The 12,305-nt window shown below is 39.4% G+C and overlaps 1 protein-coding gene across 1 annotated transcript; it reads left to right on the top strand.

Moving 5' to 3' along the window:
* The first annotated feature begins 365 nt into the window (after positions 1-365).
* On the top strand, positions 366-4,722 carry LOC123247879 (zinc finger protein 239-like). The gene is made up of 3 exons (XM_044676940.1): positions 366-526; positions 1,630-1,813; positions 3,869-4,722. The coding sequence occupies exons 1-3, from the start codon at positions 434-436 to the stop codon at positions 4,720-4,722; spliced, it is 1,131 nt and encodes a 376-aa protein (XP_044532875.1). The 5' UTR covers positions 366-433.
* The last annotated feature ends 7,583 nt before the right edge of the window (positions 4,723-12,305 follow it).

Below are 12,305 nucleotides of genomic sequence, written 5' to 3' on the forward strand. Positions count from 1 at the left end.
CCTTTTATTGATACTCTATCTAGCCACCTTGGCCTGCTTTCTATTCCCCCAACTTGGCACTCTCTTCCCCTTCTCTTGGCCTTTTCCTTCTGTATATATATCCTCATTGCCAGACTTGGGGACTTGCACATAGGGAGCACTTAAATGCTAATGGAGTCAGATTGGAAATGCATGCATTTGTGTAGGAAAGACCTCTGCAAGTGAGCATCATGGTGAGTTTCTCTTTTTAACTGGAATTTTGCTTTTAGGGCCAGGCTTTGGGTAAGTGAGTGCTCTTTATTGTCTTAGGACTCAGTTCATTTCCCTTTATTAATGTTAACTTTTTATGTCTCAGTAGATGATATTTCAACTTGAAGAAGTTTCAGGGAATTTAAAATCAGATGAATTGATCCCCACCCCAGCTGGAACAGAGATAATTCCCTGAGTGAGGAGGATGACCACGAAGGAGAAAAAAGGAACAGGCCTGGATCCTTTAGACTCTATATCAGTAAAGGAGGAAGAAGAGGATGAAGACTCTTGGTGTCAGGTAGCAAACCTATTTGAATACATTGAGGTTATAGGGGAAGACTTTTTGGCTAGCCTTGGTGGATCAGAACAGAGAATAAGAAATGGAATGTATAGTCTGGCCCATGGGAGATGTGAGCAAGGGATCATTAAGAAAAGGAATCTTGGGGGCAGCTCAGTTGCTCAGTGGATTGAGAGCCAGGCCTAGAGACGGGAGATCCTAGGATCAAATCTGGCCTCAGACATTTCCTAGCTGTGTGACCCTGGACAAGTCACATAACTCCCATTGCCTAGCCTTTACCTAGCCAATACATAGTGTTGATTTTTTTTTTAACCCTTACCTTCCATCTTGGAGTCAATACTGTATTGGCTCCAAGGCAGAAGAGTGGTAAGGGTAGGCCATGGGGGTCAAGTGACTTGCCCAGGGTCACACAGCTGGGAAGTGTCTGGGGTCAGATTTGAACCTAGGACCTCCTGTCTCTAGGCCTGGCTCTCATTCCACTGGGCTACCCAGCTGCCCCCCATAGTGTTGATTCTAAGGCAGAAGATAAGGGTTTAAAAAAAAAGAAAAGGAATCTCAAATCATCCTCTGTTGTCCTGTCCATATCTGAGCCCTTAACTATCAAGATTGTAATGGCAATATTCCCGTACTGAAGTAGTATCAGGCTGCCATGCTGTAGTTCATAAGATTTAGGTCTATGGGACAAGCTATAGTTCATGGGGGTTCCACACTGCCCTTATTACTTCTGCTTAAATTAATACAAAATTATCGATAACCTGTAATATCAATAAAAATTCATAATTAAACAGCACTTAAAGTTTCCAAAGTAATTTTTCCACAAACCCTGTACTTCAGGTAGTTCAAATACTAAAAGGTAATAAGATCAGGATCTCTGTTCTTATTCCTCTATTACTATAAGCTATGTCTGACCTCAGATCTTTGGCTTTCAAGCCAGCCTTTTTATCCAAATTAATTATTGCAAATTTTCATTAGATATCCAGAAAGTGAATACTTATGGAACAGTACCTTTGAGCCAGATTAAAGCCATAGGAGTGAGTGGGAGGAAAAGTACAGAGTTGTGATCTCTTTCCCTTTTGAGTTTAAACATAAACATGTGCCCACAGGTCTCAACCACTATCCGGAGACCTGAAGTACCTTGGGAAAAAATAGCAACCCTGGGAAAAGCCCAGGGGTCAACTCTGATGTCACACTATGACTATTCATCAACTGGAACTTCTTTACTACCTACTGTGATGACCAGATACAGGGACAGAAAGCTAGAAAATCATGGGAGTGTGGCCTCTGTGGGTAAGATCTTTCCCTTGATTTAGAGTTTACTTTTTTCTTGGCTTTTTTTTTCCTTTCTTTTTTAGTGGCGTTAGGGGTCAAAATTTTTTCCTATATGAGGCCTCCTTTGAATTTCACCCCTCTCTGCCTAGCTAGTTCCTCCTAGAAATTACTTTGAATATATTTCATATTTCCTTACATGTGCACATTTTTTCCTCAATTTTTAGCAGATTCTTTTGGAAGACTTGGTTATCTGCCACCTCCTGCTTAGTAATCCTAAAAATCACACCTTAAAATGTAGACCTGTCCTATCCTATTTTTCTTACTCTCCTTCCCCATACAAAAAAACTAACCTTACTCAGGTTCCCAAAAGAAAGGTTGACAACCCTTTGAAGACTTCCCTCATCTCTTGTCTGAGAACCCTCCTGGTCTTTGATGGAGCTCAGATCAAAGGCTCAGATCAAAACATGTTTGACCATTTAAAAAATTGTCTTCTGAGTTTAGGAATTGGTTCCAAAGAAAATTCTTTTCTGAGGGCAGAGACTGTATTTTAAGCGTCTTTGTGTTCTTTTCAGTGAAATTGTACATAATAGGTTTTAAATATATATTTGGTCACTGATTTCACCTTCAGTAGGTTTCTTTCATTCACTGTACTTTTGCTCTTCATCTAATTGTTTCTCTTCCTCCTCATTTTTTGAATGTTTATTTTTCTTTGGCTTGTCTGTAAGACAGTCTTCATTGGAGGTTTTTTTTCATTTGTCTATGCTAGTGGCCCCCTGAAATGTTGATTCCAGCAGAGCAACATTATTCCTAATCTGACGAATACAATGAGTAGGATATAATACAATGAAACTTAGAAAGAGTTGTCTTAGAAACAGACTGACAGATGAGCATTTTCTTTCCTTTGGCCCCCTCTTTAAAAAGTTTGCCCATCACTGGACTATGCTATCCCCACCTCTACTGATTTGCCTTTCTCCCACCATACCCCTGTGATAGCCTAAATCATGGCTTTCCTTTCTTAAATTACTCTTGATACAGTTTAAAATTGGAACAAAATGACACTTGTAGGATATTTAGCAGTTAACAAGAGAAGATTTTTGCTTAGCCACAGCAGGAGAAGAATATTCAACAAGGAAATTCAGCACATTGATTCAGCTGAGCAAGGCTCCCTTAGCTCTGTGTATATAACTCATGGTAGTCCATTAGTCAAATATCATGGCCCAGTTAGAGTTCCCTGTGACATTTTTTGCCTACATGACTAGGATGCCATTTCATCAGCTAAGCCTTGGTCCCCCTGAGTCAGTTAAATCTGAGGATAGTTGCAGTAACTTCTAAGGAAACACTAGCCTACTAAGCTTCATGAAGCAGGGCCATAGCATATCCCTCCTACAACAACCCCAATATTCTAATCTCCTCTCCTCGGGCCATTTACTAGACTTGTGACCATGGGCAGATCCCTTCTAGGAGCTTCTGTTTCCTCACCTTTAAAACAGAAATGAAAATATTTATACTATCTGCCTTATATTGCTGGATGGGAAATGATGTGTCAGTCTGAAATACTTAACTGCTTCTTACCTATCTTGGATTTTGTCAATGTGCATACTTCACTGATACGTATCAGAACTTCTCCACAGCTTCAGTGATAGTCATTAGGAATTCCTATAGCCATAAAAATTCATCATCTTGTGGCTACCTGAATAATGACAATTACTCCAAATTAAACTAGATTGGATCATAGAAGCCTAGTAGCCCTTAGTTGAAGTTTTTAGGGCTTTGTAGAGCCCACCAGCACCTATGCTTCATTGACATAGCCTTTGGAAACTAGAGCCACCTTTCAGGCCATGATGAAGCATCAGATTAGGGTTATAGTTTAGGTAAACCTTGAAGTGTGATTATCAATTGTTTATACTATTGCTAATTTTTTCTTATCTGAATTCAACCCTTGACCATACTGCGAAACAACTGTGCAGGTATCTAAAGAGTTCATAACTTTAAGAGTTACTTATTACTCAATTCCTTATATATAGCACTGCAAATGGGTGATAATTTAATTTTTTGCAATTTATTTTGTGTCAGGTGGTAAGACCAGACTTGGAAGTAATGAAATCTCTGAAGAAACAGGATCTTATGCAGTGGCATCAGGAAGACTCCAGCAAGATAATCCCCTGGGATCTAAGTTTATAGAAGTTTGTGAAAGGGAGGATGGGGAAGAAGTAAGACAGCTTATAATCCCTATAAGGAAGATGGTAAAGGAAGAGAAGCAAGATTTCCAAAGAATTATGGACAAAGATAAGACAAGCCCCTCAGGAGAAAAAAGTCAGAACTGTGAAAAACTGGGGAAAAGTTTCAATCTTGGCTCAAAAATTGCTACACAGAAGAGAACCCAGAATGCATATGCATGTGATGAATGTGGGAAAGCCTTCAGTCAGAGCTCTACCCTTATTGTACATCAAAGAGTCCACACTGGAGAGAAACCTTATGAATGTCAGGAGTGTGGGAGAGCCTTCACAAGGAGCTCACACCTTATAAGGCATCATAGAATTCATACTGGAGAAAAACCCTATAAATGTAATGTGTGTGGAAAAATGTTCAGTCAAGGCTCAAGCCTTATAGTCCATCAGGGAGTCCACACTGGGGAGAAACCCTATGAATGTAATGAATGTGGGAAAACCTTCAGTCGAAGTTCACGCCTCATTGTCCATCAGAGGATCCACACTGGGGAGAAGCCCTATGAATGTAATGAATGTGGGAAAGCCTTCAGTTGTAGTTCCTATCTTATTGTCCATCAGAGGATCCACACTGGGGAAAAGCCCTATCGATGTAATGAGTGTGGGAAAGCTTTTGGTCAGAGCTCACATCTTATTTTCCATCAAACAACTCATGCTCGAAAGAAACATAAGCTAGCTTCACTGGTGAGAGCACCATCTTGATGGGGCAGTTTCAGCTATGTTAGTTCAGTAATTATTTCTGTGCTCTTCCATTTGCCTAATAATGGTAGGTGCTATGGGAGTGGGAGTTAAGCTGGACACTGAACATCACCTGGATATAGACAAATGGAGAGGAGAAGGAAGGACATTCTAGGTGAAGGAAGCAGTAAGAGGAAAAGCAGGAATGATTTTTGTGTTTGTGTGTGTTGGGGGAGGGGGGAATATAGGAGGGATAGGTATAAGTATTGAAGTGTAGTGGTAAGGAATGGTTAGGTAAATTGGGCCAAATTATGGAAGACCTTAAGAACTCAATATATTTCCTGGACCTATTGGTGTTTTAAATGAGCTATATTTTGAATTGTTTTCAAATGATTAGATAAGTTTTGAGCTATTTTTTTTCATGTAGATGGCCAAAGGTGGAAGGAGGAGAAAAGAGCCTTTAGGATATACTAAAGTCCCTAAATCTTATAAAAGAGATTAGGAGATAGCTAGGGAAACAATGGCAGACCCTACTGAGTAATTTACCCACCTTTCTAGAAGGTCAAAAAGTGGAGAATAAGGGTTCTCTAATCCACATTTTAAAATAGTATTGAAAGGCAGTGTCATTAATGGAAAGAGCACTGATCTTAATAGAGAATCTAGGTTCAAATCACAGACATGGTCAAGCTATTAACCTCTCTAGGCCTCAGGTTTCCTCATCTATAAAAAGAGGGGTTTAAAAAGATGATCTCTTAAGTTCTCTTCCAGCTCACCAAGTCCAGCCCCTTCATTTTACATGATGAGACAACTGAAGCCAAGATAGTTTAAGTGTTTTGACACAGATAGTAAATAGCAGTGCCAGAAGCTACTCCAAATCCAAGAAAGAACCAAAACAGTATATATTGACTGTCACAAGTGAAAACATTTAAGCAGCTAAACTAGGGTTGAGCACAATAACAAACTGATTCTGGAGAACACTTCCCTCTGGTGAGGAACTATGAGAATGAAAAGTTGAAGAGACTAACCTGGTAATTGGTGGTTTTTGCTCAAGAGGCTTTTTTGGTTTCTTAGGGTTCTATGAGGGAAGGTTGGGCTCTATCAAGAAGGACTGGTGTAAAACAAAAGGCATCTGTTAAAAAAAAAATACATTCACAGTCATACAATAAGAAAACAACCCATCCCTCCACCTTGCATGTAGTTGAGTGTATTGGAAAGAACACTGGCAGAGAAGTTTTTAAAATCTAGTTCTGCTGCTTGCTACCTATAACATTAGGCGAGTCACTTTATTTTTGTCTTAAGATTCTTTACAGGTAAAATTAGAGGATTAAATTGGATAATCTCAAGATTCTTTTACCTTTTAACATTTTATGATGCAGATTGAGACAACTACAAAATAGTTCATTTTGATCATATGAAATTGAAAAGTTTTTTTCCAAAGGGGAAAAAATGCATATAAGATGAGGGAAACGGTTGACAGAGGGAAAAATCTTTAAAATATATTTCTGCTAAGAGTTTGATATTTAATATATATAGAAAACCAACAGAAACAATTGACCAAATAGTCATTCCCAAATAGAAAAGGAGTCAATGGATAGGAACAAATATTACCCAGTGCAATAGTGAACCATTAATAATGACTATATATATGGAAGACGGCTTTAGATGACTAAGAAGAAAATGCAGATCAAAACCGTCAAAACCCTAAAGTTTTACCTGCCACCTGGCAAATTATCAAGATGATGACTGAAATAGTTGATGTTGGAAGGATTATAGGAAGATAGGTACACTAATGTTTTGGAGGTGGAGCTGTGAATCAGTACAACCATTTTGGAAAACAATTCAGAATTAGACTTTAATTGACTCAGAGATTCCACTGCTAGGCATAAGAGGTCAATGACAAAAAGATTCCATATACATCAAAATAATCTATAGGAGTTTATGTTGTGATATCAGATAACCAGAAACAAAAAAGGCACCCAACAACTGCAGACTGGCTGGTCAAGCTATGGTACCTAAATACAGTGGAATATTATTATGCTATGAGAAACCAAAATGATAAATACAGAGAGGCATAGAAAGACTACATGAACTAATTAATGTGCAGTGAAATAACCAATGTCAGGGAAACTAATTTACACAATGACCAATTACTTACGAAACAAAATTGATGTGAAATTGTAGAGAACAAGCTTAGATCCAAAGAGACATAAGGTAGATCCCTATTCCTCTGCAAAGGTCCAGGTCCACAGGTATGGAATGATTATGCTGAGTTTATTTTCTCTTCTAAACACCAAATGGGATCATTCTCTGGGAATGAAGAGGGAGAGTATTAGACATTTAGATAATATAAAAATGTTTTTAAGATTCTATGATCCGAGTCAGAATTTGGTGTTAGAGTTGAGGTAATGTGATTAAAAATTTGAAACTATTGTATAAAATCTAAAATGTAACAATTGTGTTTAAAAAATATATTTGATCCTGCAATTTGCTTTGGCAAAGGGGTGACAGTGGAAAAACTGCCCAGGTGTCGTGGCTCCCATAGCACCTCCTCAACCAAGAGAACCAGAGAATAAGTACAATGTAGCTTCAGCAGTCAGAGCTGAGCACCCCTGAGTGATAGACATTTCTCTCAATCCCAGGGAGGATCCAGATTCAAAATACTTTTTCATGCATATTGAGAATTCTGAACATACAACTGAATATCAATACTCAAATCTGGAAATTCACAATTTACTATGGTGAACCTATGGAAAGGGTATAAAAGATGGCACACGGAGCGCTCTGTGGGCATGTGTGCCACCCTCTCCCCCCACAGAATTTGTTACTAGAAAGGCAGAGGGACTGGGGTGGAGCTGCTCCCCTCCCCTTCTCCACTGTGCCTGATGACATTTTTTCACATCACCCACCCCTCTGCCCAGCAGCCCAATGGGAGAGCTTCCTCCCTCCCGTGTGCACCTGGCACTTGGGGGGGGGAGGGGCATGGCACGGGGTCTCTGGAGCAGGTGGTCACAGCACTCCATTTCTAAAAGGTTTGCCATCACTGCCCTAGAGCCTAGAATTTATCAAGCTTTGCTTTAAGTTCATTTGTAAGGTGGGGGGGAGGGTAGATGGGAAGAACTCACAGGCTTTTAGAGGTCAGGGTTTTGTCCTGATGACTGGCTGATTGAAGTAAAAAAAACTAGGAAGTATATGAGGAATGAAAAAATATTAAGCATTCAGCTATATGCCAAGCACTGTGCTAAGAACTTGGGATACAAATACAAGTTAGGCAGTCCCTACTGTCAAAGAGCTTACATTCTAACAGGGGAAGCCAACACATAAGGAGAGGTAAGGAAGGCGTGTGTTGGAGAGAGGTCAAACAATAGTGACTGGAGTACTGGGCAACTATTGACAAAGTATTACCAGGAACAGCTATGTTGATTTCTCTAGTTGGAAAGGGTGTGTGGCAAGAGGGAGTCATAGCTTCATCTGGAGAAGACTTGGAAGTTGGTATGGTAGCCAGAGATGAGGAATGATATGGTGAAATCCTTACCATTCAATAGGCTTGGACCTTCCATCCTTCTCCCTTGAACTTCCAGATATCAATGCAATAAAAGGGTAGAGGAGAAGGGTATTTTCCCCCTTCTTTCACAAGCCAGCAGTAATGCTATTTTTCAGAAGTATGTGGCAAAGCTAAGAGTTCTTGAACCTATAATTCCTAGTTGCCTGCTACTTCTTTCCTTTTGTAAGCATAGATCAGAGACTAGAGACCTGAGAATGTATTTTCCAGATTCAAGATATGGGAGAAGCCAGAGTATTGATAAGATCCTTCAGAAACATGGCAGAAGTGGCATATGCTTTCATCAGAAACTGATTCTGAATGGATTTTCTCAGCCTAGTGAGTTTTCCTGTATGTAATTTCAAGTTTGGAATTCCAGAGTTCAAGTATTCAGACACCAGACCTAGAGGGAGATTTTTTAAACAATGCATTCTTTGGAGGGGGAAGAGGACCACCAATGTAACTCCTTGTTGTTAGTGTCCAGAAGCCAGAAATTTACCAACTTCCCATGCTATGTTTAGGAGTTTCTTGGACAGTACCTGTCCCTGGGTGAATAGGGAGTACTCATTTAGCAATTTCAGTATCTTTATCCTCTAGGAGAGTCTAGTGGGTTATTCTGAATGTTTTGTTTCTATATTTGCTCATTCCTTTGATTCCTTTGTGTCATGCTTTTTCTGTAGAGGAAATAAAAACTGTCCTATATCCAGTACTCAAATTGTATAATAAGGCCCTGTGTGGGAGTTAGGGACCTTATTACCTACATTTGGAAAAACCTAAACACGAGGTACACCTAAACTTCATTCCAGAAATTTCTGGAGTAAAACTCCAGAGTGGGCACAATGAATAAGCCAAGGGAAGAAATGTACCTTTTTTAGGTCAGGCCCATAGGATTAAATCTAGCCTCACACATTCAGAGGGCAACTGAGAAAAGACATGGGCAGTGTAAGAAATCTCTGGCAAAAACCTCTAGCTTTAATTTCCCACATTTAAAGATGGACCTTCAGCTCAGAGTGATGTTCCAGCAATTTTTTTTAATTTTTAGCAGCAAGAGGTGACACTGTAAAAGGATTAGGAGTTTATGCATTGATAGAAAGCAATTATAAATTTGAAGGCAGCATCTGATGAGATACCCCAGAAAGATTATTCTATAGTAACACTGCTATCAGTATATGCAATAAAGACTTCTGGCAAGAAAACAAATTTGGAGATCGTTGCTATAATTTATGTAGCCTTGTATTAATTAAAAACTTCTCTGGCATTTATTCCATATTCTTAAGCCAGTCATTTCATAAAACTATCCCTTCTGAACAATATATTTTTTTGCATGATGGTAGGTGTACAACCCAGATCAGATTGTCTGCCACCTCTGGGAGGGGGTAGGGAAGGGAGGAACAGAGATAATTTGGACCATATAACGTCAGAAAACTTATGTGGAAAATTGCTATGACATGTAATCAGTAGAATAAAATTATTTAACTTTTAAAAAATATCCATTTTAAGTCACATTAGATTCTGGATTGAGTCTGCTTGTCAGCTATTGCAAAAATAAATGTGACATCTTCATTTGGACACTTGCTTCATGACTGTTCTTCATTCTTCACCTCGGAGGTATGCTCTTGCAATTGGACTATAATCTCAATGACAGAGACTTTACCACTTCTCCCCATTTCCTATTGGTGTGAAATATATCAAATGATTTGGAGAATGTATGTTTGGGGTCTCTAAGGAGAAGTTTATAAGATTTTGCTTAGGTTAAGATTCACCTTAGGTAAAGAAGAGGTTCATCACCAACAGATTGGTTACCCATGACAAATTGTGTTTGGTCATAGCAAAAGGTAATAAGTAACTAAATTAAATTAGTTAAATAAATGAGTGAACCCAATCCTCCATCACCTCATTAAATCTGATTTACTAGATAAAACACAATAAAATCCAGGGAACTGAATCTTCTTTCTAAACAGGGTAGCTTTAGTTCTCAGATTTGTGACTTCTGGATTTTAGAAGAGGATTTCATGGCTTACCTAACCTAACATAGAATAGGCAACTTTAATAACTTGCTTGACCAGAAGATCACAAATCTATACATCTGCAGTTGTGTAAAAGTTAAAATTAATGGTTGGACAACGATCACATGAAATTATGTGGTCGTCAGTACTATATCTTGAGTCAGAAATTTATTTACAACTATATACAAATAGAGAAGAAAGAATAAAGAAAAAAAATGTGAGGGGGTTAAAATTTAGGTTGATATCTCTATCAACCTAAATGTTTTACTCGGGGTCGGCTTAATCCAGGCAGAGATTAATTAGCTCTCAACTAGGAAGGCTGGTAGTGAGCAACCATGTGGCCTCTTCCAAGGTGGAAGCTAGTCTCTTCAGAAACTAGGAAAGAAGCCAGCCTTTCACTCACCCGATTAAGTAATCCAGGAGTCAGAAGCCAAGTTGAAGCCTAGCTCCAAGCCCAGGATCCAAGCCCCAATCTCCAGTGAACCTTCCTAGAAGACCATCTCCAACCAGAAGACTATCTCCAGAAAACAATCCCTTCAAACTATCTTCTCAAAGACAATCTGTCCTGAAGGAGTTTGGGACTTGCTTTTTTATGGTGACTTCTTGTCCCCTCCATTCTTCACAGGGGCCAATCACTTCCAAATTGTCAAGCATTGCCCAGGGGACAGTGTCTGTAGGATCTCATCTTCTCACCTTCTGAAGGTTAAGTTCTCATCAAAAAGATTCACAGATTCCCATCTGATTGAATTTCTTAGGGTGTGAATTCTCTAAGTACCTTGTTAGTTTCTCACCTAGTATTAAGTAGGGTGTTTAATCTTTAGCTGATTCAATTCAAAAGTAGACAAGGGGGAGTGGGGGGCAGCTGGGTAGCTCAGTGGATTGAGAGTCAGGCCTAGAGACAGGAGGTCTTAGGTTCAAATCTGACCTCAGACACTTCCCAGCTGTGTGACCCTGGGCAAGTCACTTGACCCCCATTGCCCACCCTTACCACTCTTCCACCTATAAACCAATACACAGAAGTTAAGGGTTTAAAAAAAAAAAAAGTAGACAAGGGGGAGTTAATCCTGTCTTCAATCTAGTGAGATACTAAGTAAGGGTACTTAAGTTAGTGTTAACTCAGGATAGACAATAGAGTAAAACTTCTCTTTCTTAGTTGTTTGGTGCTTGGTTAAACCACTGATTAATAGCACCAGGAGCAGGAAGGAAAGAGAGGGAGGAAGATAAGTTCAATCATATAACTTGGGAAAACTTGCATGGAAATTTGTTATAACATGTAATTAGTAAGTAACTAATTAATTAAAAACAAACCACTAATTAAGAAACTTAGTTTTAAGGCTTCTAGACTAAAAGATCTATGACTTCATCAGTGTGCACACTCCATTCAACTCAAATGTAAATCTTAGGCAAAGAAGAGGTTCATCGCCAGCAGATTTGATTACCAGTGTTATAGGTAATTTATAGGTTAGAGAATAGGATTATAGATAGTAAGCAGACAGATCCAGCAAAACGCTTAGCTGAAACTGAGAACATTCTGTCTTAGAATGTTTGGAGAGTTTTGTACTCACAATGACTTGGCTGCAGTTGAGAGGGAAGGAGTTTGCTTAGGAGTCTGTAGGAGTAGCATCTGAGGAGCAGCAGGGTAGCTCAGTGGATTGAGAGTCAGGCTTAGAGACAGGAGGTCCTGGGTTCAAATCCAGCCTCAGACACTTCCCAGCTGTGTGACCCTGGGCAAGTCACTTGACCCCCATTGCCCACCCTTACCACTCTTCCACCAAGGAGCCAATACACAGAAGTTAACGGTTTAAAAAAGAAATTAAAAAAAAAAATAAAGGCTTAGTAACCATCCTCATAAGGAGTGGCATCTGAACAACCAAGCCTCTAAGCCTGTGAACAGATTTTAGGATCTCACAAAGAAGAGATTTGGCATCAAGCAAGTTCTAGGTTGAGTGGGTGCAAGCCTGCTATTGGTGGACAACAGGCAGGAAGCCCTTTTACTTCCTAGCTCTTTTTGGATTACTTGCTGAGACAGAAGAGTTCCTGGTCCAAACTACATCTGGAGGTCA

This window comes from Gracilinanus agilis, chromosome 1 (genome assembly GCF_016433145.1).
Source record: "Gracilinanus agilis isolate LMUSP501 chromosome 1, AgileGrace, whole genome shotgun sequence".
Classification (NCBI taxonomy): Eukaryota; Metazoa; Chordata; class Mammalia; order Didelphimorphia; family Didelphidae; genus Gracilinanus; species Gracilinanus agilis.

Coding starts and splice junctions, on each gene's coding strand:
- LOC123247879 (XM_044676940.1), top strand. CDS start 434: ATGACCACGAAGGAGAAAAAAGGAACAGGCCTGGATCCTTTAGACTCT. Junction 527..1,629: donor ATGAAGACTCTTGGTGTCAG/GTAGCAAACCTA, acceptor ATGTGCCCACAG/GTCTCAACCACTATCCGGAG. Junction 1,814..3,868: donor TGGGAGTGTGGCCTCTGTGG/GTAAGATCTTTC, acceptor ATTTTGTGTCAG/GTGGTAAGACCAGACTTGGA.